At 55.3% G+C, this 26661-nt stretch overlaps 1 protein-coding gene across 1 annotated transcript in view; it reads left to right on the top strand.

Annotated features, from left to right (window-relative positions):
* Positions 1-1220: 1220 nt before the first annotated feature.
* Positions 1221-26661, top strand: part of PRRX2 (paired related homeobox 2) — a 51951-nt gene continuing 26510 nt past the window's right edge. Inside the window, exon 1 of the mRNA XM_070378853.1 lies at positions 1221-1682. Coding sequence (XP_070234954.1) covers positions 1421-1682 — 262 coding nt within the window. The 5' untranslated portion in view covers positions 1221-1420. The remainder of the gene's footprint in view (positions 1683-26661) is intronic.

Below are 26661 nucleotides of genomic sequence, written 5' to 3'. Positions count from 1 at the left end.
GGAAGGGAACCAAGATCCCACGTGCTTTGCGGCATGACCGATAAAACAAATTAAAAAAAAGAAGAACCTCATCTCTCATCATTTCCAGGTCCTCAACCTACCCTCGCATGTGCTCTTATGGGTGGCTGTGGGTCATGTGGGGGACACCTGGCCTCATCTTGGGGGTGATGCCTTTCTGGGAAAAATCCTGGCTCATGCAGAACCTGGCTGCCCGTCTACAGGTTTTCAGGGGTGTGTGCAGGCTGGGTTTCCTTTGCAGCAGCCCAGAAAGGATTTTCTGAAGGTCTTCTCCTGGGGGCTTATTTTTCTTGCTCAAACGTTATGGCTCTGCAGTGGTGGAGGGGACAATGGAAGGCCAGGCCTCCAAGAGCAGTTTTGGGGAAAGACCAGCAGCATCTGGATGGCTTACAGTCTCGCTTCACCACCGGGGGCATCTTCTCTGTGCTTTCCTTGCAAAACAAAAACAAGAGCAGAGACCCAGGCAGGCCTCTCTCTCACTCTCTGTCACCCATCTGTCAGTCTGGCTGTCGTCTGGCTATCTATCCATCTTCCGTGTGTAAACTAGGAATTCTGGGGAGGGGGGCAGGGGAGGAACCTCCTTCCTCTTGCTTTGGTTTTCCTTGGGGAGGGCCTGGACTATCCCCGAGGTGGGCTAGGGGGATGGTACACCCCCAGAGGCTTGATGATGTACTGCCTTCTGGGGCAGAGACCCTGGCGCGAGGTGGTATGAACCAGGCGGACCGAGGACTCTCCTCCGTCTGGGCAGGGACGGCAGCATTAGGGCGCATGGGGGTAAAGGTGGGTTGGGAGGTTTCAGATCTTCCGTGGAATCCGTCTCCCCCAGAGTCGCTCCCCCAGTCCCCTGCGGAGGAATTTGTAAATGGAAGCGGGGCTGCTAATCCCTCCACTGTCACCTCTCCAGACACTTGTTGGGGGATTAAAAAAAAAAAAAAAAAAAGACAGACACATACCCAAACACTGAACTTTCCCATTCCTCCAAATGCGGGTGGGGACGCTGAAAGAAGGACACCACTATCTTCTCCCCCCTCCCCGCCCCCAGCCTCCAGCCGGCCTGGCGCGGGACCCCCTCCCTCCCGCAGTCGGAGCGGTGGGGGCGGGCGAGGCGAGGAGAAGGGGGAGGAGGAGAGGCAGGGGGCGAGGTCTGCTTCAAGAAGGGGCGTGTGGCCGGAGGAGCTCGCGTCGGAGCAACTTGGGAGCGAGCGAGTCGGCAGAGAAGGGGAGGGAAGAAAGTTGGTTTCCCCCGACGTCAGCGCCGGGCGGGCCGCGGAGCCAAGAGGCGGCCGGGAGCGGGGCCGAGCGCGGGGCGGCCGGGGCGCGCTCGCTCCGACCCGCGCCTGCCACCCGCGCCTCGGACCCGCGCCCACCACCGCCGCCGGCGACCCCGGGGCGGCCCGCGGGCATGGACAGCGCGGCCGGCCCCGCCTTCGCCCCGGACAAGCCGGCGCTAGGCCCGGGGCCGCCGCCGCCGCCGCCCGCGCTGGGGCCGGGCGACTGCGCCCAGGCGCGCAAGAACTTCACGGTCAGCCACCTCCTGGACCTGGAGGAGGTGGCGGCGGCCGGGCGGCTGGCGGCGCGCCCCGCGCCCAGGGCCGAGGCGCGGGAGGGCGCGGCGCGCGAGCCGTCCGGGGGCAGCAGCGGCAGCGAGGCGGCGCCGCAGGACGGTGAGTGCGCGGGGCCGGGGCCGGGGATGCGGGGCCAGAGGCTCGTGGGCCCGAAGGGGCGAGCGCGGGACCGGCGACGGAAGCGGGGACTCTGGCTCTGCCGGAGCCCGGCCTGGGAAGGAGAAGTCGCGGCGGGACCTCCGGGGGTGCGGGCGCTGGGCGCCGCCTCCCGAGCGGCTGGCGTGGCCCCCGCCGCCGCCGCCGCCGCCGCCGCCCTCCCTGAGGTTGTATGTCCGCGATGGACGGGACGGGAGCTGTCGGCTGTGGGAGGCCAGATCCACCTCCAGTCGTTGGGAGAACAGGGCGCTGTGCTGCCCTGTGCCCTGCCCCGGGTGGTACCCCTTGATCCCCCCACTCCCAAACAGCCTGGGAGAAGTGGGTGCGATTATTGCTGGGGAAACTGAGGCTTCCGAGTGGGGCGAAGAGACCTAGTCGCACAGCTGGGTCTCCAACTCTGCCCCGCTCTCTTCCAGGACACCCTGCTAGGCTTTTCTAAGAAGGATGCCCTGGCTAGGGTATCGATGCTGCCCTCCCCCACCAGTTTGCCCCCGCTTCTAGCAGCTCCCTAGGGGGAGCGGCCCAGCCCTGAAAAGCCAGCTAGGCCTCTCTTACCCTGCCGAGGTTAAAGGTCATCAGGAAGGGGCTTTAAAAACAAACAACCCACCCAAGTGGCTTTTTTTTGTGTGTGTGTGTCAAAAAGTCACAGAGGACTGCAGGGTCTTGAGCCCTTGGTAAGAAGGGGGGAGTGGCTGGAAGAGGAGAAGATGAAGATAAAGCAAAGATCCTGGCCGGGGAGAGTTTGCTGGAGAGAGGGGGAGGGCTGGAGTCCACATAGCTCACCCCTGGCCCTGGAAAGGAGTGTGGGGGTCCTCTGAGACCACTCCTGGCTCTCCTAGCTCTGGGGAGCCGGCAGACCTGCTGGAGACTCTAGGCCCATTAAGAGTCACCCACTTGACTCCAGAAGCATTCCCACCTGTCCCTGGGGTCCTCAACTTCCTGCACCAGCCTCCGGGGTCTGCAAGGAGCCCAGGGTGGCTGCGTACCCCACTTTTCAGATGAGAGAAGGTGCAGGAAAAGGTGAGGTGTCATCAGCCTTGTCGGAAGCCTTGTCCAGGAGCCTGGGTGTACCGGAGAGGTACGGCCGACACACACCTGACTGTCATGGTGCGTCTCAGACATGTCATGCCATGCCCGCCTGGCGCCAGCCGCATGCCATGGCCTCCAAGTCCTTCCCAGTGGTGTCCATCCACCTCTCGCCAGCCCCTCTGGCCTCTGTTCACCCACCCAGGGGATCAGGAATCAGGCTGACCCCCTCCTGGGAGCTGGGGTTTCCCTGGTGGAAGGATGGATGGTGTCTGGTTTGGGCCAAGAGAAAAGTGGAGTGCCCTTTCCTGGTGTCGGGTGGGTCCTGCCGGCTGGTTGTTTGTGGCCGTCGGGTCTCTTGCTGGCTCTGAGCCAGCTTCCCAGCAGGGCAGAGGGGAGGTCTCCGAGTTTCCCCTGAGGCATGGGGGACCCCTGGGGGCTGGGGACAGAAAGAGGAGCAAATTGAAGAAAGGCAGGAAAGGAAAAGGAAGGAGTACAGGTGGGGTGGAGAGAGAAGGAAGGAGGCCAGGCGGGCTTTGTCCTCAAGTCCTGGCCGTGGCCGTGGGGACGGACAGGAGATGGCCCTGCTTCTCCTGCTCACAGCCTAAAAGGGCTCCAAGTGGGGGGCTTTTCTGGGGGAGTCCCAGAATAGCTGGGGTCACAAGTGCTCGGCCAGGGCCTCTGGCAGTCCCCAAGCCCCCAGGCCTTCCCAGCAACCCCCCGGGATCGCGTCTCCCCCACTGAGGGCCCGGGAGCCCTTTCTCTTCTGCACACGGGGAATTCCCAGGCACTGGGGACAGAGGACCCCCGTGTGTGGGCTCTGGTGGGACAGGGCCGAGGGCAGTGGCCAGTCTGCCCCCCAGAGGTGGACATCTCCTTCCATCACTGTGAGGGACTGGGGGCCCCAGGCAGAATCAGGGCCAGGCTCAAGAAGCCCCCACCCTCTAGACCTCAGCTCCATCCTCCCGGCCCTCGGCCCTTGGGGACATTTTCTCCAGACCTCAACAGACAAACGGAAGCCCAATGTGGACACTACAGAGAGTTCCTGAAGCTCAAAAACCTAGCTTAAAGAATTCTCTGTTTGAGATTGCGTCTTTCCTAGCTCACTTTTGGTGTTAAAAGGCACTTTCTTTTATGAAACAGGGATAATGTCTGGAGATGGGTTTATTTTAATGTCCTTACTTGGCAAAATTAAAAGGAGGTAACCCTATACTCATTCCTTAGACTGAAAACAAATCTCTAGGCCATGAAACCCAAATGTTTTATGTCGAGTCAAGCAGCTCCCCAAGGCCAATTGGGTGCATTCCAGTGGTGCCCGCTGCCAGGAGGCAGGGGGGCAGAGCTGGGGGTGTTCTGGGGCAGCCCCCAGGCCTAGGAGAGAGAATCCCTTGGCTTGCTCAGGGGTCCGGGCCCCCGAGCAGGAAGGTGGATAGAGAGACTGGCACCCTGCCCTGCTCCCCTACTTCCTCTTTCTAGCAGGTGCCCCCTCCTACTGCGGCTGGATTCCCAACTCATGGAGTCTCCAAAGGTGGAGGAGAAGGGACCTTTCGTCCCCATCCTCATGAGCCCAGCCTGCGTCACTGGGCCCCTTTAATAAGCGGGCAGCCAAACCTCAGGGTGCTGGGACTCTGGTCCCCAGGCCAGCATCTGTGGGCCCTAGGCTGAGGTTTCATCCTCCAGTTCTGGCCCCTCGCTGAGGATTTGGACACGCTTGGAAGTAGGTTTTTCTTGTGGCTTCTGGAGCTGTTTCCAGATCCAAAGGCAGCGACTGAAACCGAATAGAGGTGCGTGCATGCTCAGTCGCTTAGTTGGGTCTGACTCTCTTCAGACCCATGGACTATAGCCCGCCAGGCTCCTCTGTCCACAGGATTCTCCAGACAAGGATACTGGAGCAGGTTGCCATTTCCTCTTCCAGGGGATCTTCCCCACCCAGGGATCGAACCTGCATCTCCTACATTGTCAGGCGAATTCTTCACCACTGTGCCGCCTGGGAAGCCCGTAAAGAGATGGGGTGACCCTTATTAGAAAAATAAAGGTTAATGGGGAAACCAATGAGTTAGAAAATTGATGTATTTTCAACCTGTCTGGTTAGCAGTCTCAAAAATTTTTGAATAGATTTTTCAGTCTTTCGTTTCACAAAGTCATCAGTACATCTAGCCTATTCTTGCCAATGATTTCCCTGGACCAGGCTCCCCGCTGGAACTGACCAGGAAGGCTGTGGCTTCGCCGGTGACTCAGAGCAAACCAGGGTCTCGGGTTCCTCCCAAGTCAAACGCTGAGGTCTGGGCCGGGGCGCCAAGCTATGCCAAGCACGTTAGGAAAATAAACTCTCGTTTGCTGCCTTCGCAGTGACTTACAACAAAAGAAACCACATTAATAACTGAGATTTTCCTTAAAACATTCCCTCCTGTGGGCAGGGCGGAATCAGGAATGCGGATGCACTGAAAATAAACGAAACCCCTGGAGCCAGGCAGGGATGAAGCCCACAACCCAGCGAGGCTGCCTGGCCCCACTGGGGCCGCGACCTGTTTAGGAAAAATGCCCGAACCCAGTGGGTTCCCTTCTCAGAGATTCAAGTGGGGCCCTTGGAGCCTGAGGGCACAGGCTGAGCTGGGGTGGGCTGGGGCCCTGGGCCGGGGGTTTGGGCTACCCCCACGGAGCTGTTCTCTGAGTCACCTCTGTTGATGGGCAGAAGGAAGCCACGGGCACGGCTGGCTTGGGTGGCATGTCCCTCTCCCCTTTGCCAGTGGTGGCAGGCAAGGCCAAGTATCTGAGCGGGAGGCCTGAAGGGACCACTGAGTTTGAGAGATGGGCCAGCTGGCCTTTCATTTTTGGATTTTTCTAGTAAACCATCTACCATCGTTTACCGTTTCAGTCGTTTTGAAGCGTCAAGTTGGACGGCGTGAAGTTCATTCGCATCCTTGTACCATCATCCCCACCGTCTAGCTCCTAAACGTTTTCCGTCTTCCCCAGCTGAAACTTTGCCCCCCATTGAGCACTAACTCCCCATCCCCCCTCCCCCAGCCCTTGGCAACCACTAAGTTCTGTCTATGAATTAGACAACCCTTGGGACCTCATAGATGTGGAATCGTACAGTGCCTGTCCTTCCGTTGCCTGGCTTATTGCACTTAGCATGACGTTCTCACGATGTGTACGTCATGTAGCAGGTGTTAGAATTTCCTTCCTTTTTAAGGTTGAGCAGTATCCCACCGTGTTGCAAATAGTTCACATTTGATTTCCCCGTATCCCCATTGGTGGACACTCGGGTTGCTTCTGCCGTCGGGCGATTGTGAATGATCCTTCTGGGAACACGGGTGTGGCCCCTGCTTTCAGTTCTTTGAGGGGCCAGGAGTGGAATTCTATGTTGAGTTTTTTGAGAACCGCCGTACTGTTTTCCACATCTGACTTTTTAGCCAGCCTCCCTCTAACTGGCTCTGAAAGGTGGCAGCGGCAGCCTCTGGGGCCGTGGAGAAGGGAGATGGGGGTGGTACCAGGTGCCAGCTTGCGAGACAGGGGCAGGGCTGGTAGGCGATAAAGACAAAAGTGTTTCTTCAGAACCGACCTTTTAAAGACAAGCCTGCTTTGCTTCCTCCCCTTCCTTCCTTTCCCTCCATCCATTTCCTCTGGGGGGCACGGGTGGGGAGACAGCGATCCACTGTGAATGAGCCCGGGAAGAGGGCGGTCGGGACACCCGGGTCCAGCTCCTGGCTTTGGCTCGCCTCTCCGTGTGTGACCTCCAGGCCCCAACCTGAAGGATGGGAAGCAGCACGCAGGTGTCTGTGGGGCACCTCCTGTCTCTCCTCCATGATTCGATCTGGGCTGAGAAATTGCCCTGGGATGGGCCCATTTCCCCAGGGAGGTGGCGTCTCTGAGGCCTGGGTCCTGGCTGAGCCTGGACCCCCCAGACAGGTGAGAGCCTCCCTCAGCACATGCCCAGGAGCAGGGAGACAGGAGTGATGAGAGCTGAGGAACCAGGTGTAGGAACCAGGCGTAGAGCTGAGAGCCCAGGGCATTCAGTCTGAGAATGGCTGGACACCTGGTAGGAGGGGCCAGTGATCTGCATCTCGGGCTTTTTGTCAGCAGGGAGGACTCTGGCTAGTTCGTGCACTGCCCATGGTTCCAGGGTGGTCTTGCTGCTCTATTTGATAGATCATCTGAGTGGAGCTTGCAAGCCTGGCATGGGGGCCTGGGACCACCGGACACTCCCACAAGGGTCCTTCCCTGTGAACAGAAGCTCAACAGGGCAGGAGCTTCCACTGTTCCCTTCCAGAAGACTCCAGAAAAGTGACTGCAGCAGTAGTGATAATCCCTGCTGGCCCCCTTGAGGCCCAGGAAGCTCCCTGAGGCTCAGTGTTGCTATCTGTGAAATGGGGATGGTGGACAGTGATGTCCCTTATAGGGTGTGGAAGACCATGCCCGGAGCATAGTAGGTGCTCAATAAAGGGCCTCCTTTACAGCTCATGGCGATGCTCACTATGAGTCAGGCTGGGCTAGTGGTTGCCATTCCTATTATGGGGGCAACCCAGAGAGGCAAAGTAACCTGCCTGAGGTCTCCTGGCTGGGGAGGTGGGGGGGCTTTGTTTTGTCCAGGCCTCTCTCTCCTGCACAGCGAGTGTTTGGGCTGGAGGGGTGGGGCAGGGGAAGCCCTACCTGGTTGCTGGGGAGACTGAGGTTTGTTTGAGGATCAAAGCGGTCAGGGAGGTCCTGAGGTCTGGCACGGAGTGGGGCACTGGGATGACCCTCAGCCGTGTTAGGTTTCTAAGTGCATAGAGGCAGGGAGGAAGGGTTCCCAGTGTCTTGTCCTGGGCAGGGATGTGAGGTCGGCCTGAACAAGGCAAAACTTGGGAGGCCTTCCTGGTGTGCCAGATCCAAAGGGCAGGGGCTAATCTCAGGTGGGAGTGAAACTTGGGACTGATTTAAGGCGCCAGTGCTGCCCTGAACACATCCTACAAACAGAGCTTCGGCGTTGGAACCTGACCAGGGTGGTACCCTGGGGCCAGAGGCCGTGGGAGTGGAGGGGAAGGCAGGTGCCTTTGATGGTACGTGGTGAGGGTGACCGGTTACTGTTTGCTGGCCAGGGCACCCCCGTGCTTCACCCTTCATTGTCTTCACACCAACCAGAAGTGGGTCCTTTTATTATACCCATTTTATGGAGAGAGAAACAGGCTCAGAGAAGCTGAGTGGTTGCCAAGGTCACACAAATGAATATGGGATTCCAGCCCAGGCCTGTCCCCAAACCCCTGCCCTCCACTGCTGGCCAAAGCCACTCCTGGAGCCCCCAGAATGCTGGGTGCTCTGACCAGGGATGTCCACTCCCAGGCTGGCGTTGGCTGTGTTCAGGGGACCACGAGGCAGCCAGGGGAGGGGTCTTCTCCACATTCTCAGCAGTGTGACCTGGGTCCTGGGGTTGGGGCTGGGGGTGAGGTGGGTCAGGCCTGGCAGCATGGGGACTGTCTGGCTTGTAGCGGGGAGGGGTGGCTTGGAAGATGTAAGAGTGAGTGGAAGTCCTGCCCGGAAACATCCAGAATGGCCTCATGGACAGGGGAGAGCTGTGGAGGGTCCCTGACTGAGGACCATCAGTAGGACTTCTTTTCTTGTCTACCGCCTGCTCCCATATTCACTCATTCACTCACTCACTCACTGCATTCAGCAATTGTTTTCCGATCACCCACTATGTGTTTCGCCTTGAGCTCCTACCAGCTGCTTAGACTTTCAGATCTCAAGCCCCGGTGAGAATTTCCAGGCACTTCGAAGAACTGGCATAGAGTGGGGCAGTTTTAGAAGTTGCCAAGAGGGGCTTCCCTGGCCATCCAGGGGTTACGACTCCATGCTTCCACGGCAGGGAGCGCGAGTTCAGTCCCCAGATGGGATGCCAGGTGGCATGGCCAAAAAATTAAAGATAAACTGAAACGCATTTTTAAGTGGCCAAGAAAAGCCATTTACTGACAACAACTGTCATCTTGTTGCCCCCATCCTTTTATCCAAGCGAGCACCTCTCAGCATCTTCATCTCAGAGTCGAGAATGGTCCTTAAAACAGACTTACTTAACCAGAAAGCTTGCAAGTTGCCCCTGTTTTCCTCATTTTGCGGTGGGTCGGTGATAACTCTGGCTGGCGTTTGGGAGCCACATGGTGGCTTTCCCAGACACGGACACAGGGACACACACCATCCGCCCCAACACACACGACCACCACACACACACCTGCTCACTCACTCCCACACACATACGCTCTCTCTCTCTCACACACACACACTTGCACCCACACCCACCTTCACACCCCTGTCCCGAAGGCTCCAGCCTGGCCCAGATGATCAGGTCCAGGCTCTTGACAGCCAGGGTGGCCGCAGGCCGCTGGTGGACAGACCAGCAGCCAGATTGCAGCCAGATCGCAGCCAGATTGCGCCTGGACAGGGCCAGGGGTTAAGTGCTTTTTGCGAGGTGGTGAGTAGAAAGGCACCGTGGGAGCTTCCTGTTTAGACAGAGTTGGGAAAAGTGGTCTCGGCAGGCGCCCATGCTGAGCAGACGCAGGGAGATGGGGGTGCCCGGCAGCCCCCAGGGGCAAGGGGGCAGGGTGTTCCCCGCCCAGAGGGAGCCGAGCTGCTGCTAGCGAGAGGCCATGCCTCCCCAGGAGCCAGGGAATCTCCAGGTGTCCTGGGAATGAAGGTCACTGAATACGTGACCCTGATGCTCGGGCTGGGCCCCCCCACCCTGCCAGCCAGGCCCCTCGCCCCGTGTCCCTTCCACATGTGGGAAGCTGCTTGCTCCCAGCCCGGCTCCGAGGGGCCCCCGTGATGACAGGACGCCATCCACCTGGGGCCCTTTACGGCTCATGATATTTTTTATTGCGTCCTAAAAGTGAAGCCAGCTCTGGAAGACATTACTTTGGGTCCCTCTTTGTGATCCTTTCCGCTTTCTTGTGCTTGGGAGGTGCAGCCAGGGCATGGGCAGTGGGGACCTTGGAAGGATGCTGGGGCGATGAGTTGCAGAGGAGTCGAGAAGCTGGGACCTGGCGGCCTGAGGATGGGTGGTAGGGGATGCTGGGGGCATTGTGGTCTTTGGAGAAGGTTCCGGGTTGGGGGGAGGTCAGGGCAGTGAGAGCGGGATGCCCAGGGGCTACAAGACCTGGAAGCTTCCCCAAAGGCTTTTCCACCCAGAGCTGAGATGACGAGGCAAGGGCGTGTCACCTGTGCTGTGGCTGCCCTGGAGGCAGGAGGAGGAGGACTAAGAGTCAGGAACCAGGACCTGCCCAGCCTTACAGCTTGGGACACTCCCTGACTCTGTGTGCCTCAGTGTCCCCTGGTGAGGGAGTCGGACCTTCTGTTTGTCAACACCTGGGCCCAGGAATCACTGCATTCGAATCACCCTGGGAGCAGGTGAAATGCATGTTCCCATGTGTCGGCCTATGGAAGGAAACCCTCTGGAGCCTGGACCTGGGCCTCTGCGTTTGGCACAGTCCCAGTCATTTTGGGGGCTACCCAGGTGGCTCGATGATAAAGAATCTGCCTGCCAATGCGGGAGACTTGGGTTCTGTTCCTGGGTCAGGAAGAACCCCTGGAGGAGGGCATGGCAACCCACTGCAGGATTCTTGCCTCGGGAATCCCATGGACAGAGGAGCCTGGCAGGGCTATAGTCCATGGAGTCGCAAAGAGTCGGACACGACTGAGCGACTAAACAAGGCTAGTCATTTTTATAGGCATCACAGCGTGTGCACCGCTGTGCTCTCGGAAGCTCTTTCCAGGGTTAACTCTGCCCCTCTGTCGTCCTCCTGTTTGCCTGCAGGGATAATGGTCCTCTCGTGAGAGGATGGAGAGGCCCACTGGAGCCGCCAGGGAAGACTGGCATCGTTTGGAAGCATCTAGAAGGGGCCAGTATGTGTGTGGGGGGCGGTGTTTGCTGCTCTAAGGCCCAGCCCAGCCTCCGCCTCCCCAGAGACCTGACTGCACTGGAAGCCGCACAGCTGGGTCTAGGGGAGCACAATCACTGTTGAGCACCTCCCAGCACTCAGCGGGCACCCACTGGGTGCCAGCCCAAGGCTCCCAAAGAGCTGGACTGAAGGGGGCGTTCCCACGCGGAAGATCTTGTCTCTTCCCCTCGAGCATCCTGACTCCCTCTCGCTGCCAGGGTGACGGGGTCGGGGGTGGGGGTCAGAAGCCTGAGCTGGGGGGTCTCTATCACTTGTCACTGGAAAAGCCCCCTCCCATTGTCTGGCCTGTCTGGCCTGCTCCTCCCTGTCCCCCCACCCTCTCTGCCCCTCACAACGCTGCAGGCTTTCCTCAGCAGGGTCCGCAGGGTAGGGCATCCATGCCCCCAGGACGGTGACCACCACCCCTGAGGGTTTTGTCCACTGGTCCCCAATCCCGCCTCCCTCCCTGCCTGTCCTTCCACCACCCCCCCCACCCCCCACCACCAGCCTCCCCCTCCCAGCTGCCCCTGTTGCCGCGGGCGCAGCCGTTTACATGCCAGAGATGGCGTTATTAAAAATGACATTTAACCAGAGCTAGAATTACCACGCGGATGGCTGCAAACCTCGGAATCAAAGCAGGAGCCGCCGGGCGCGCCTGGCAGGGGCCTCGCGGCCTCCTCTTGCCGCCAGAGCTCTGCGCGGGCCTCCCATATAAAACCCCCGCAGAACTCCGAGGTCTTGAAAGCCCGTGCACCTCCTTTCATTAGACTAACAAATAACATGTAACAGAAAACATCTGTGAACAGCAGCCCCTAATGCTCTCAAGATGGTGCCTCAGGCGGCCGGTCCAGCCAGCGGGCAGCCGGCATCGTCCAGGGCTCAGGCCCTGGCCGCCCCCCACCCCAGGTGGGCAAGGGCCCTTGGGAGTCCCTGGCACCCCTCCCCTTCCCTCCTGGGCCTCCCCTCCGGGACCCTGTGGACCTGGGGTCCTCCTTCTCTGCCTTCTCATCCTCCTCCAACCCAGTCTTCAGGCCTCTCCTCTTGCAGAAGAGAACCAGTAATCCAGGGGTCTCTTTGCAAGGGGATAGTTTCTGGACAGGGCATCTCAGCCGTCCACTCAAGGGCCGGGGCTGGGGCTTGGCCAGCTGTGTGACCTTGGCAAGTGTCATCTTCTCTCTGAGCATGTTTGTCAAGGGGAGGAGAATCGTGCCCCTTGCGGGGTGGTTTTAAGGGTTTAGGGAAGTGATGGAAGTAGAGTAGCTGATCACGTGAGAAGGTCATATGGGGGGTCTGCCGTTCTCAAGACGGCTGGGGAAATTGAGGCTCTGAGCGGTTGCGTGACTCACCCAAGGGCCCACGGTGGGCGGAGGAGCCGAGGTTTGGAGCCTCAGAGTCTGCATCTTTTTTCATGACCCCATGAAGCATGAACTGAGGATGTAGTAAGTGAGGGGGATGTTCAGACCTGGATCTGCCGTGCCCCTTGCCCTCGGGAATGCCTGGTCTGTGCGGATGGCAGAGGATGGACTCACCTTTGAGAGAGTACAGCCCAGCCCTGCCCTCCCTGAGGCCAGCACCCCTCCACGCCCCCCACCTCTAACCCCGTGGGCTTTGAAGCAAGAGATGCCTCAAGATGCAAGGTCCTCCCCGCGTGGCTGGACACGTGGCTGCCTCCCCCAGGACCTGAAGCACGGTTCTCACAACTCAAATCAGGTGGCGGGGGTGTGCATCTCAGATGAGGGAGGAAAGGCCAGGAAAACGTCCCAGAAATGGGAGAAAAGAGAAATTGGCCCTTTGTTCCCTATTTCCCTTGTGATGAGGCTACAGAAAACAGGTCTTTCCACCTTCCCCTGCTGCTGCTGCTGCTAAGTCGCTTCAGTTGTGTCTAACTCTGTGCGAGCCCAGAGACGGCAGCCCACCAGGCTCCCCCATCCCTGGGATTCTCCAGGCAAGAACACTGGAGTGGGTTGCCATTTCCTTCTCCAATGCATGAAAGTGAAAAGTGAAAGTGAAGTCCCTCAGTCGTGTCCGACTCTGAGCGACCCCATGGACTGCGGCCCACCAGGCTCCTCCATCCATGGAGTTTTCCAGGCAAGAGTACTGGAGTGGGGTGCCATTGCCTTCTCCAACCTTCCCCTAAAAGACTATATATGAAACTCCATCCCTCCCAGTCCCCTTCCAAGCGATGCCTTGCTATTTGGTTCCCAGAACACTGGATGTAATTCATTAATTCACTTACTCATTCAACTGAACTGAACTGATTCATTCATTCATTGCGTGCACACACCTGTTGTTTGAGGCATCACTGGACAGATGAGTCATTCAGTCACTCAGTCGTGTCCGATTCTTTGCAACCCCATGTACCTCAGCACACCAGGCTTCCCTGTCCATCACCAACTCCCAGAACTTGCTCAAACTCATGTCCATCGAGTCAGTGATGCCATCCAACCATCTCATCCTCTGGCGTCCCCTTCTCCTCCTGCCCTCAATCTTTCCCCAGCATCAGGATCTTTTCCAATGAGTCAGTTCTTCACATTAGGAGGCAAAAGTATTGGAATTTCAGCTTCAGCATCTGTCCTTCCAATGAATATTCAGGAATGATCTCCTTTAAGATGGACTGGTTGGATCTCCTTGCAGTCCAAGGGACTCTCAAGAGCCTTCTCCAACACCACAGTTCAAAAGCATCAATTCTGATGCTCAGCCTTCTTTATGGTCCAGCTCTCACATCCGTACTGGGAGAACCATAGCTTTGACTATGCGGACCTTTGTCAGCAAAGTGCTGTCTCTGCTTTTTAACTCACTGTCTAGGTTGATCATGCTTGTCCCTAACCAGCGAGTGGAGCAGAGTCAGGAGCACCCTGATGCCCAGTTCTTTACCTCTGTCTGGGCCCGAGCTCAGGACTTCACAAGCTGCCTCATGCTGAGTTCTCTCAGCAGCCTTATTAGGCAGGTGCGGTATTATCCCTGGTGGCTCAGACCTTAAAGAATCTGCCTGCCATACGGGAGGCCTAGGTTCAATCCCTGAGTTGGGAAGATCCCCTGGAGATGGGAACAGCTACCTACTCCAGTATTCTTGCCTGGAGAATCCCGTGGACACAGGAGCCTGGTGGGCTACAGTCCATGGCGTCACAAAGGGTCTGAGCGACTTTCACTATAGATGAGGAAACTGAGGCTCAGAAGGGCCAAGTGACTTGCCCAAGGTCACCCAGGAAATACACTGTGGTCCCCAGAGCCCAGGTTCAACGCTGACCACTCTGTGCTGAGCCCTCAGATGGCCCAAGAGCCACAGTGTCCTCTTTTTAAATATTTGTTTTTGGCTGCACTGGGTCTTCGTTGCTGCTCGGGCTTTTCTCGAGTTGCGGTGCTCGGGCTTCTCATTGCGGTGACTTCTCTCTGTGCAGAGCACAGGCTCTAGGGCTGCCAGGTTTCAGTGGTTGCAGCACATGGGCTCAGTAGTTGAGTTTTGCGGGCTCTAGAGCACAGTCTCGATAGTTGCGGTGTTCAGGTCTTCATTGCTCTGCAGCATGTGGGATCTTCCCAACTCAGGGATCGAACCCGTGTCTCCTTTCTTGGCAGGCGGATTCTTTACCGCTGAGCCCCCAGGGAAGCCCCGTAGTGTCCTCTTGCTAGAATCAGCATAGCCCCTGCCAGGGAGGGACTGTCCCTCTGGTTCCCTCGGTTCTTACCCCAAAGCTCCACAGTGGCTAAGATACTGCTTTTCCGGGGACACATCCCTGTGCAGAGTCTGACCCATACTGCCAGGACAGAGGGCTTCTGGGCTATGCTGTGATGTGGGAGTTGGGGGCGGCTTGGGAGGGCCCCCAGCCTTTGGGAATCTCGAGTTTCTGAGAGACATCATGTTCTAATTGGAAGGCCAGCCTCTCCTGCCGAGCCGGCTGCCCTGCCACCAAACCCCCAAGCGAGGAGAGTGTCAGAGCTCAAAGTGGGAAATTGCTGGAGACAAGAAGTAAAAATGAACTACTCTGGTTTCACGGGGAGGGAAAAAAGAAAAGGCCAAGATCTAATGCGGCTGAAAGTGGGGTCGTCGTTTAAAGGAATCTATTGCCGTTGCAGTGGATTCAAGCTGGGGGCAGATCAGAGCTCCAAGGGGAGGAAATGGGGAAGGCTTCCCTCCAGCCTCCCTTCCAGAAATATTTCTTGAGCATCTACTACTCCGTGCTAGTCTGAGGGTTGGATCCTGGGGTCCCATCAAGAAACAAAGAGGTGTGATCTCTGCTATAAAGGAGATGAGAACAGATAGTGGGGTCACCTACCTGGTCTGGAGGTTCAGGGAAGGCGTTCTGGAGGAAGTGGATTCTCAGAAGGGCTCTACAGGATGAGTGAAGTTAACCAGAAGAAGTTGGGAAGGGTGCTCCACATGGAAGGAACAGCAGATACAGAGGACTCCATGTTTCCAATGCAGGGTTCACAAGTTCGGTCCCTGGTCGGGGAACTAAGATTCCACATGTTGTTCAGCACACCAGAAGAGAGAGAGAGGGGCTTTTCCAGGAGCAGAGGAAGTGGGAGGGAGTCCCACTGAGAGGACCAATGAGCAAGGCCTGCTTCAAGATTGGCAGTTTTTGTGTTAGGAGGGGTGGGAATGCTTTCTGTGCCCCTTGTGGGTACTGGGGGTGCGCAGAGCACCCTGGTATGTCTCCTGTCATCTGGGAAGTGAATGGCTAACTTGGGAACACCTCTTGTGTCCTGGCTGCCCGGAGCCTCGTGGGCACCCCATCTCCAAAGGAGCAGACCACAAGCGCTGTCTGTCTGCCCCAGCACACCTTCTCTCTGAGATCCAAGAACCCGTGTCAGGAAAGGGTGGGTCCAGGAGCCATGCAGAACCCGAGGCAGGGTGTCCCCCTGCCCAGAGTGGGGCTCGCCACTCCATCAGTGGGGCAACTGCACCTGTCACAGACCCAACACCAGGGCTTCAGGGATGGCAGTTTCCTTGACAAGATGAGGAAGGTAGGCCCAGGCTGACTGCAAACCCTGCCTCCCAGGAGGAGTGGAGGGAGTATGGGGTGCTTGTGGCTGAGTCGGGGGCTGGATGACTGGGGTGCGCTGAGTGGCCTTGGAGTGTGTTCCCCTTCATCATCACTGAGACCCCGACAGTCAGGACCATTTATTGCACACCTGCTCTGTGCTCAGCCCTCTGTGTAAATCTCATTAATTTCTCCCAGATCCTCCAGGAGGTAGGCAGTCTTATGGCTCCATTTCCCAGAGGAGGAAGCGGAGACCCAGAAAGATGGGCTGTGTATGGAGGCCATGGGGGCTCCAGGCCTTGGACCCTTGTCTTCGTGGTGTTCCCCACCCCTGCTGGCCTGGAGCCCCTGGGCTGTGCTGACTCCGACCTCACCCAGCCTTTCTTGGCTTGTTTAAAAAGGGATGGATGAGAGTGGTGAGAGCGCCGGGCAGAGGATTGCCAGAAAGAAATCAGAACTGCTCCTTGACCCAGGCAGGCAGGCGGCCAGGATCCTGGGACAGGGACTGCCTGCTCCTGTTGTTCATATGCAGCTTGACAATGACCCAGGCATAGAAGCAGAGAGCTGGCCCCGATATCCCAGGGAGTCCCCCACCTTCTCAAGCAGGGCATGCTGCCTGGCTTAGCTGTGGGACTCCAGCTCCAACCTCACCCTTGTTTCCCGGATGATCTTGGAAAAGGGCCTCATTTCTCTGAGCCTCAAATTCCTCATCTGCAAAATGGGCACAATGCCGGTACCTGGGGCCTGGGCTGTTCAGTGGAGTTGATGAAGTCAAGCAGGCAGGGGTTCACCTCTGGTCTCCAGGAGGCGTGCAGTAAACATCTCTCTGTTTTCTTTCTCATGCTCCCTGACACTTGGGAAGAAGCAGATACCCAGTTTAGGACTGTCAAACCCCCTTTTAAAGATGGAAAAACCAAGGCGGGAGAAGTTTCCCAAGACCCTGCAGGAAGAGGAGTCGAGATCAGGAATAGAGTTCTGGGTCCCAGGAGCTGCTGGCTCTTTAATGATGCTTTCTAAAAAGGAGTCAAGTTATCCAATGCACACCCAGGACCATGAGCCCTCTGCCTCTGCCCAGCTCTGCCCAGTGACCTGGGGTCCCCTCTCTAGGAGGATGGGGCTTTGCTGCAGACCCAGGCTGGCATTCCCCCGTGCAGAAAGAGCAGCTTGCTTTCTTTTCCATGGTATAAATTGTAACCATGTATAATTTCATGACAAATACCGTCTATAAAACACAACTATTTTTATAATGTGGCATTTGAGGTTAAAAATGCAAATTAGAGATTAATTGCAACTTCTAGAGGGTCGCTGGATAAGATGGCTTGGGGAGGAAAACTGAGATACTCAGATACGCTCCTTCAGGAATTACAGATGGGTTCTCACCACACATCTAGAACTTGCATGTGTGCGTGCACACACCCACACCCACCCACACACACACACTTGCACTCAGCTGATCTCTGGCTTGAGCTAAGCTGGTTTAGACATGGTGTTTGGAATGCTGAGAAAGCTGATCTTGATGCTGGCTCCTTTTTCTGCCCAGGGCTCTGATGTCTAACCGTCCATCAGAAGCAGGTTATGTGATGATCAAGCAGCCCTGAGATTTGCGGAGGCGGATGGCAGGGGGGAAACGCACAGAGCTTGGGGCGCCAAGAAGAGAAGCAAATGCAGCGGGTTAACCTCCATCGGGTGCCAGCTCTTAGCTTCTCCCTAAACCCTCCCCTTCCTCCACCCCCTAAAACAAAAACCAGATGGAAATCTAAGTGAACAGTGGGTCTGCGGACAGGGCAGACAGCGTGGGATGGAGCCCTGATCAGCGGGGAGGGAGACAAGCCGGAAGAGCCCCATTCCATTGAGGCCACGGGTGGGACGTGTCCCCTGTGGCACCCAGGGGCCAGATTGGAGCCCCCCGCGGAAGAATGTGGGCCTCTGGAGAGTTCAGTTCAAGGAAACTTCTTGGGGACTGTGGCGAATGTTTTTGCTGCTTACTTCCAACTGGAACAGCAGAGCTTGGGAAAGGGGGCTGCCCTCTGCAATGCACACTTTCTTCTTCCCACCTTCTCCTGGGTTCTGGCAGGAGGGCAGCAGCTCCAGGGGGTCAGCAGTATGCCAGAGGCCTCCTAATGCACCCAAGGGCCCTAGGGAGAGGAGGGCCAGAGTGGGGCCAGCGAGTCCGACTGACCCCAGTTGACTTCCTGGGCCTGGGGCTTACCCTTTCCTAGCCTCAGTTTCTTCATCTGTTAAGTGGGAATAAGGGCGAGTGAATGGTGAGGGTCCAGAGACAGGAAGCCTTGCACGTAGTCCTGGCACATGGCCAGCTGCTGCTGTCACCTTTGCCGCCATTGCTATTATTAGCAACTCGCAGGCGGTCCCGGAGACAGCGTGGGTGTGGGGACCCAGCCACACCCCGGGCAGCTGCTGGTCCCCAGGGTCCCTCGTCTCCCCAGCATGAGCATGGGAATTGTCTAACCCAAACTAGCTCCATATAAGGCGATGGCTCCCTTGCTGCTCCACCCCTAGCCCCACCCTGGGGTGGACAGTGTGGGTGGGGCTTGTTTATTCCCCTCATCTTCTGGCAAGTTTGGGGTGAGATGGAGTGGGGAGCGTGCAGGCAGTGTGACCACCCTTCTCTCAGCAGCGGCTGTGTCCATCCTGGGGAACTCAGCACTCCCCTCCCTCCCCCATCTTGGGCACACAGGGGCCGGGGCAGGAGCAGCTCTGGGGAGGGGCTTCCATCTCTGGCATGGAGACCTCTGAGTATGGCCTGCATTGTTCCCCTTCTCCTCCAGTTGGGCCCATGCCTGCCGCACCATCTTTAATGTCCCTTCTTTGGCCGAAGTCACTCCACCGGGAGCCTTTGCCGGGACCCCCTTCATAGCAGTTAACGCATCATCTCCCTAAAGGGGCCCGCACTAACCCCAGAGTGTATAAGCTCACCCCTCATCTTTAGAGAAGCTATCAGAGGCTCCTCTACTCAGCATGTATTTCTTGAGCCTGTATTTTGTGCGGGCACCATAGAGATCGCCCATCGCCCCTAGGAGCTTCTAGGTAACAGGAGACAGTCAATTAACTGATAATGGCACAGTGTGCCTGTGTGTGTATGTGTGTGTGTGTGTGTGTGTGTGCGCGCGCGCGCTCAGTCGCTTCAATCGTGTCCGATTTTGTGATCCCATGGACTCTAGCCCACCAAGCTTCTCTGTCTGTGGGCTTTCCCATCAAGAATACTGGAGTGGGTTGCCATTACGTTCTCCAGGGGATCTTCTTGACCCAGGGATCGAACCTAAGTCTCCTGCGTTGGCAGGCGGATGGATTCTACAGATCATTAATTGCTAGGTCGGTAATGCGACTAAGTTGAGAAGCACAGAGCATCTGGGGCTCAGAAACAAGTCACCATCCCGACTGCACAGCCAGCCCAGAGCCCTCTCATTCTCGCGTCCCCACTGCCCAAGGCTGTGGCTAACGGGAGCCCCTCTGAACACATCCCAAATTAATCGGGAGAGGGAACCACGAACAGCCAACAAGGCAGGAGAGGGACTGGGAGCAGAGGAGAGAGTATTCTTTTTTTTTTTTTTTTTATTCTTCCAATTTTATTTTATTTTTAAACTTTACATAATTGTATTAGTTTTGCCAAATATCAAAATGAATCCGCCACAGGTATACATGTGTTCCCCATCCCGAACCCTCCTCCCTCCTCCCTCCCCATACCATCCCTCTGGGCCGTCCCAGTGCACCAGCCCCAAGCATCCAGCATCATGCATCGAACCTGGACTGGCAACTCGTTTCCTACATGATATTTTACATGTTTCATTGCCATTCTCCCAAATCTTCCCACCCTCTCCCTCTCCCACAGAGTCCATAAGACTGTTGTATACATCAGTGTCTCTTTTGCTGTCTCGTACACCGGGTTATTGTTACCATCTTTCTAAATTCCATATATGTGCGTTAGTATACTGTATTTATGTTTTTCCTTCTGGCTTACTTCACTCTGTATAATAGGCTCCAGTTTCATCCACCTCATTAGAACTGATTCAAATGTATTCTTTTTAGGAGAGAGTATTCTAAACGCAGGTCCACAAGTCCCTCGGTGCAGTACTCACTGCAGACTTGGGGGTGGGGGTTCCCCTAGTATGTGTGTGAGGGGCACTCTACTAGTTCTGCCAGTGTCCAGGTGGGGTTTGGGCAGCATGCTAGTCGGGATTGGCACCTACAACGGATAGAAAACTGGCCCCAAGTGGCTTTGAAAAGCTAAGATAATGTGCAAAACTGAAACATCCAGGGTGGAACTTCAGGCACGACTCGATCCCGGGCTTAAACAATGGAGCAGCCAGAGTCTGTCTGAATCTTGCTGCCACATCGGGTCCCTGCCCAACTCTGAGCCAATCACAGCGGCCGCAGAGGAGCTGCGTGCTGATTGGCCAAAGCTGGACTGTGGGGGGTGGGACTTCAACCGAACCCCTTGGACCGGGAATGCAGGGAGCTTGCCTCCAAAGCGATGCTTCTGGACACAGCAGAGCGCGCATTCACAAGGTAGAGTTCACGAAACAGCGCTAGCCCTGCTTCATGGGCTTCACATGTATTACCCACGAGAGTCTTGCTGGGCCCCCTTACGTATCAGTGTCCCCCTCCCATACCATCAATCACTCCGGGTCAAATAGACTTCATCCACACACAGCCAAGGGTGAGGTGGACTTTGGGTGTCCAGCTGACATGCAGTCATTGCGCGGTCCACATGTCATTAACCATTTGTTACTTGCCCTTCTGCTCGTATTTTGGAGGCAATAAGAAACTGTATTTCAGGTGTCCCAAAGATCAGATTTTGAAAAGCACCTGGACCTCAGGCATTGTGAGCCTAAAGGCTAAACTGAGATGGGCTGTGACCCATTCATTCATTTATCCATCCAGTGTTTCCTGAGCACCTACCTTGTGGGCACCGCTATCAACACAGAGAACCCTGGAGAGGGACAGATGGAAACACTGGTGTAGTCCAAGCGAGTTTAGGCCGTGCTACTGAAGCATCTGGGGAGGCAGACGAGCCTTTCTGAGTAGTGACAGGAGAATTCCTACAGGAAGTGGTGCCTAAGCTGAGAGGTGAAGACTAGATCGGGCTTCGTGGGGAAAGTATTCCAGCCAGAGAGAACAGCATACGCGAAGACAGGAAGTGACAGAGTGAGGCTGGTGGGATGTTTGTGGTGGGACAGGGGCTCCTAAGTATGGATTCTAGACTTTGGTCCTGTGCGTTGGCTCTTCTCCAGGTCAGGACTAGGGTGAGGGGAGTGCGGTATAGAGGATGCAAACTGTAAGGAGGTGCTATTGGGCTCGTGTAAGTTCCAGGGGGTTGGGGGTAGGATGTATCTGAGATGGCACCTCCCTCCCTTTGGTTCCCTCCCTGGTAGGGCCAGCTTAGAAAGAGGTCCCTGCTCATCAGGAGGTTTGGAATTCATCTTCACAATCAGCTACCCTTCCTCCACCTGGGGCTCCCTCCCCTCCTCTCTGAAAAAAAAAAAAAAACTCCACCGTACTGATTTTTGAGTAGGGGGCCTTGGTGGGTCTGGTGGGAGGAGGGGGGAAGCTGGGCAGAATGCTAATGAAATCAGAGGTGCCCAGGTGGGGGCCAGGCCCTGGTTAGGGAAGAATCAAACACATACACCAAGCCTGCTGCAGGCTCTTTTCCATATTTGATTGGTGCTGACTGAGGGACAGCCCCCTGCCGTGCAGCCCCCTGCAGAGGGGGATAGAGGGAGGGGGGTGGGGTAGAATGACGGGGGCAGGTTGCTTCTTCAGTCCTGGAGCCTGAGACGTGGGCTGCATTCAGCCTTCAGAGATGCTTCATGGAAGGGAAAGGGCGAAGAGGGGCCCCTGGTTTGGCTGGGAGCTTGGTCTATACAACCCACCCCTCTGGATAGGTGACCCATACAGAGGGCTGACCAAGTGCTTGTCAGCCACAGAGACACTTGTGGGTCCTGTGTCTTGACCACTTTCCAGGCATCATCCCATGGAATCCTCACCACAATCATGAGTGGCATGCTATGCCAAGTTGCTTCAGTTGTGTCCTACTCTGTGACCCCATGGACTGTAGCCTGCCAGCCTCCTCTGCCCATGGGGATTCTCCAGGCAAGAATACTGGAGTGGGTTGCCATGCCCTCCTCCAGGGGATCTTCCTGATCCAGGGATCGAACCTGTGTCTCCTGTGGCTCCTGCAATGCAGGTGGATTCTTTACCACTGAGCCACTGGGGAAGCCCAGTGACATGCTATACAGACAGGGAAACTGAGCACAGAGCAGTGCAATGACCTGCCAGGGTCACAGAACCAGCAGCCTGACTCGCTCCCCTACCCTTTCTTTTTCCCTAGTTTTTGGCCACACCTTGTGGCATCAGTTTAGTTCAGTCGCTCAGTCATGTCCGACTCTTTGCAACCTCATGGACTGCAGCACGTCAGGCCTCCCTGTCCATCACCAACTCCCGGAGTTTACTCAGACTCATGTCCATTGAGTCGGTGGTGCTATCCAACCATCTCACCCTCTGTCATCCCCTTCTCCTCCTGCCCTCAGTCTTTCCCAGCATCAGGGTCTTTTCAAATGAGTCAGCTCTTCGCATCAGGTGGCCAAAGTATTGGAGTTTCAGCTTCAACATCAGTCCTTCCAATGAACATTCAGGACTGATGTCCTTTAGGATGGACTGGTTGGATCTCCTTGCAGTCCAAGGGACTCTCAAGAGTCTTCTCCAACACTGCAGTTCAAAAGGATCAATTCTTCCGTGCTCAGCTTTCTTTATAGTCCAACTCTCACATCCGTACATGACTACTGGAAAAACCATAGCCTTGTGGCATGCGGGATCTTATTTCCCCAAGCAGGGATCGAGCCCCCGCCCTCTGCAGTGGAAACATGGTGTCTTAACCACCTGACCACTGAGAAAGTCCCTTGCAGCCCACTTTGGTCACTGTCCCTGAGTCCATGCAGTCATGATAAGACCCCACAGGGGATGGCTACTCCTATTTATCCACCTGAGATGTGGGGAGCAGAAAGGTAGCAGGCCCAGGCAGTAAGAGCGAGTAGACACACTCTAGCTCAGATCCCAGTTGGGCAAGCTCAGGCAGGAACACCAACCCTCTGTGCCTGTTTCTCCTGTAAAGCAAGGTAGTGCTAGCACCTGCTGTGCACTGTTACTGAGTGTGGATGAAAAAGGCTTTGAGGGCTTCCCAGGTGGCACTAGTGGTAAAGAACCTGCCTGCCAATGCAGGAGACGTAAGAGATGCAAGTTCTATCCCTGGGTCAGGAAGATCCCCCGTAGGAGGGCATGGCAACCCACTCCATATTCTTGCCTGTAGAATCCCATGGAGAGAGGAGCCTGGTGGGCTACAGTTCATGGGGTCGCAGAGAGTCTGACATGACTGAGCAACTAACACCTGAGGACTGGAAGGGTCTCATGGTGTGAAAGGAGGTTGTCTGACCCAGGCTCCATGGTGTGGTCACTGAGCATGAGCTGTCCATCTCAGCATCTGTCCCTCTGTCTGGAGCTTCCTCCCCACTCCCTAAACATGTGCAATACACATCCATCTCACCTTTCCTCCAAGAAGCACATCAATGTCAGGACAAGGTCTATTTGATGCTGAAGGAGAAAGGCCAGGAAGGCTCCCTAGGCTCACATTTCTTCTGCTCTTTCTACTTCTCTTCAGTCCCTGGTGGCTGAAGATGGTTAAGAATCAGCCTGCAATGCAGGAGACCCGGGTTCAACCCCTCAGTCGGGAAGATGCTCTGGAGAAGGGAATGGCAACCTACTCCAGTATTCTTGCCAGGAGAATTCCATGGACAGAGGAGCCTGGCAGGCACAGTCCATGGGATCACAAAGAGTCAGACAGGACTGAGCAACTAACCCTTCAGTTATACTACATCCAAAGAGGCACCTGGAGCTCATAGCCTAGTAGGGGGTGAGATAGAGGACCGTATTTGCTAGTATGAGGAGGCTGAAGCAGACATGTGCACAAGGGGTTCTGTGGAGCAGGGTTTTTCAAGTGGGGTCTTGTAGGATGAGTAGGAGCCCACTGTTAACCAGTTCTTGCCATACCACCTGTGTGACTTTGAGCCTAGCATCCCTATCTCATTTATAGAATGAAATGGCAAGCCCCCACTCTGCTGAGACTTCCCATAAATTATGAATAAGGAGGGTCTCAGAGAAAAGAGCTGAAGTATACATGAGGCCAGGAATGCTCCATACTGTTGGTTTTTAAGAGGCCCCTGGCTTAGTGGTACTGGTCCCATGGCACAAGGAGACACTCCTGTACCCCTTTGCACACTCCCATCTCTTCTCCAAAGACCTCCTCTTTGAAGCTTTCCTGCCATCTCCACCCCCAGCTCTTCTCTGAGCCCCCAAAGCACTCACTTCCTAAGTCATAAGCTGCCGGCGCTGGTCTGAATCCTGACACTGCTCCAGCTCACTGGACGACCTTAGGCAAGTCCTCCTTTTCCCTGAGCCTTGCATCCTCATCTGTAAAAGAGGAGTAAATGCTTATCTCCCAGGGTGGTGCATTTGGCATGGTGCCCTGCACACAGGAATCTCTCCTCGCATGTGCACAGGATCCATCGTTATTTCCCGTTCTCCCTCCCTGTACCTGTACTGTGCTTGGTTACCTGAGATAGCACCTATGACAATCCTGGAGGGAGATGTCCATCTGGCACATGAAGAAACTCATTTTGGGTAAGTGGCTTGCAGCTGGGACTTGACTCTAGGCCAGTCTAATAGCCAGTGATCATGCACTTGGCATTGTCAGTGGTTCCAACCCTGACTACACAGCTGCATGACCTAGAGAGCTGTCAGTGAGTTCCATGTCCAGACCCCACCCAAAACCTGTTGAGTCAGACTCTCCAGTCTGGAGGGGTGGGGCTTGGCATTCTTTTTTTTTTTTTTTTCCAGTTCAGTTCAGTTTAGTTACTCTTTGTGACCCCATGGACTGTAGCATGCCAGGCTTCCCTGTCCATCACCAACTCCCAGAACTTGCTCAAACTCATGTCCATCGAGTTGGTGATGCCACCCAACCATCTCATCCTCTGTCATCCCCTTCTCCTCCTGCCCTTAATCTTTTACAGCATCAGGATCTTTCTCAATAAGTCAGTCCCTTGTATCAGGTGGCCAGAGTACTGGCGCTTCAGCTTCAGCATCAGTTCTTTCAATGAATATTCAGGACTGATTTCCTTTAGTATTTTTAAAAAATATTTACTTATTTATTTGACTGCCCCAGGTCTTAGTTTCAGCATGCAAGATCTTCAGTCTTTCATTGCCGTCTTCAGGATTACTTTAGGTGCAGCATGCAGAATCCAGTTTCCTGGCCAGGGCCCCTGCATTGGGAGTACGAGTCTCAGCCACCGGACCACCAGGGAAGTCCCATTCTTTTTCAGAACACTCCACCTCTGCCACCCCCAACCCAGCTTGGACTAAGGACCCCAGTTCCCCCTTTCTGCCTCCATAATTACTCCCCATTTTCTGGGGGGGCTGCTAGTCACTATGACGCCTGGTTTGCAGATCAAAAACAGGTTGTGCAGCATGCTGCCAGCTCTGACAAAAGACGCCTGCACATGGATAAAGATGGGAGGAAATAGGCAAAGCCGAGACCACTTCCCTTAGATGGGCTGGAAATCGCAGTGGTGTAGCTAGTGCTGGCTCACGAGAACCAACTGTTAAATTTCCAGAATTTTGGAAGCTGGTTGTCAAATACAGATGCTCACAAAAGTTAAATTATATAAACTTACAATTATACACGTTACTTTTAAAACTGGGCTTTCCTGGTGACTCAGATGGTAGAGAATCTGCCTGCAATGTGGGAGACCTGGGTTCGATCCCTGGGTTGGGAAGATCCCCTGGAGGAGGGCATGGCCACCCACTCCAGTATTCCTGCCTGGAGAATCCCCATGGACAGAGGAGCCTGATGGGCTACAGTCCATGGGGTCACAAAGGGTCAGACATGACTGAGTGACTAAGCACAGCACAGCACATATTTAAAATAAAGGCAATATATACTCAAAACTTACCTCTAGTAATTTTACTACATTTTACTGTTATCTAGGTATGTTCTTGGGATTATTTATATCTAGTTAGTGGAAATACTATATACTGGTGTGTCTCCACACAATTTTACCCTAATTGATGTCACATTATAGCTAGAAATTGGCTGTTGTAGAAGTATCTATCCTCCAGAAATTGGAAAACACTATAAATTAAGGGTCCCCTTTCCCAGAGAGCCAGTTGTTAAAATATTTACCAGCATACCATAGGCTATATTTTAATTTTTTATTTTCCCTTTTAAGTAGATTTTAATTTTTAAGAGGAATTTCAAGTTCACAAAAAAATTGAGCAGGAAGTACAGAGAGTCCCCACATAGCCTTTGCCCCCATCATATGTACACACCCTCCCCACTATCAACATCCCCCACCAGAAAGTGAAAGTTGCTCAGTTGTGTCCAACTCTTTGTCGCCCCATGGCCTGCAGTTCCCTAGGCCAGAATACTGGTGGGTAGCCTTTCTCTTCTCCAGGGGATCTTCCCAACATAGGGATCGAACCCAGGTCTCCCACATTGCAGGCGGATTCTTTACCAGCTGAGCCACAAGGAAAGCCCAAGATCTTCCCCATCCAGGAATCAAACCAGGGTCTCCTGCATTGCAAGTGGATTCTTTACCAACCGAGCTATCAGGGAAGCCCTCCACTCCCCCTCCCCTGCCCCCAGCCAGAGTGGTATGTTTGTTATAGTCCATGAGCCTAAATTGACACGTATAGGGGGCAAGGAAGTCCATTGGTCTTGGACAAATATATAATGACAGATAGTCACCGTTATAGTATCACGCAAAATAGTTTCATTGCCCTAAAAATCCACTCTGCTCTGCCTATTCATCCCTCCCCTTTCTCCTGCCCCCAACTCCTGGCAACCTCTTATCATTTCACTCTCTGCATAGTTTTGCTTTTTCCAGAATGTCGTGTAGTTTCCAGAATCATACAATATAGAGCCTTTGGAGACTGGCTTCTTTTACTTAG

The sequence above is a fragment of the Bos mutus genome, chromosome 11 (assembly GCF_027580195.1).
Source record: "Bos mutus isolate GX-2022 chromosome 11, NWIPB_WYAK_1.1, whole genome shotgun sequence".
In the NCBI taxonomy this organism is placed as follows: domain Eukaryota; kingdom Metazoa; phylum Chordata; class Mammalia; order Artiodactyla; family Bovidae; genus Bos; species Bos mutus.
The sequence above is the reverse complement of the archived record's forward strand: the minus strand, read 5'-3'. Positions and strand labels throughout refer to the sequence as shown.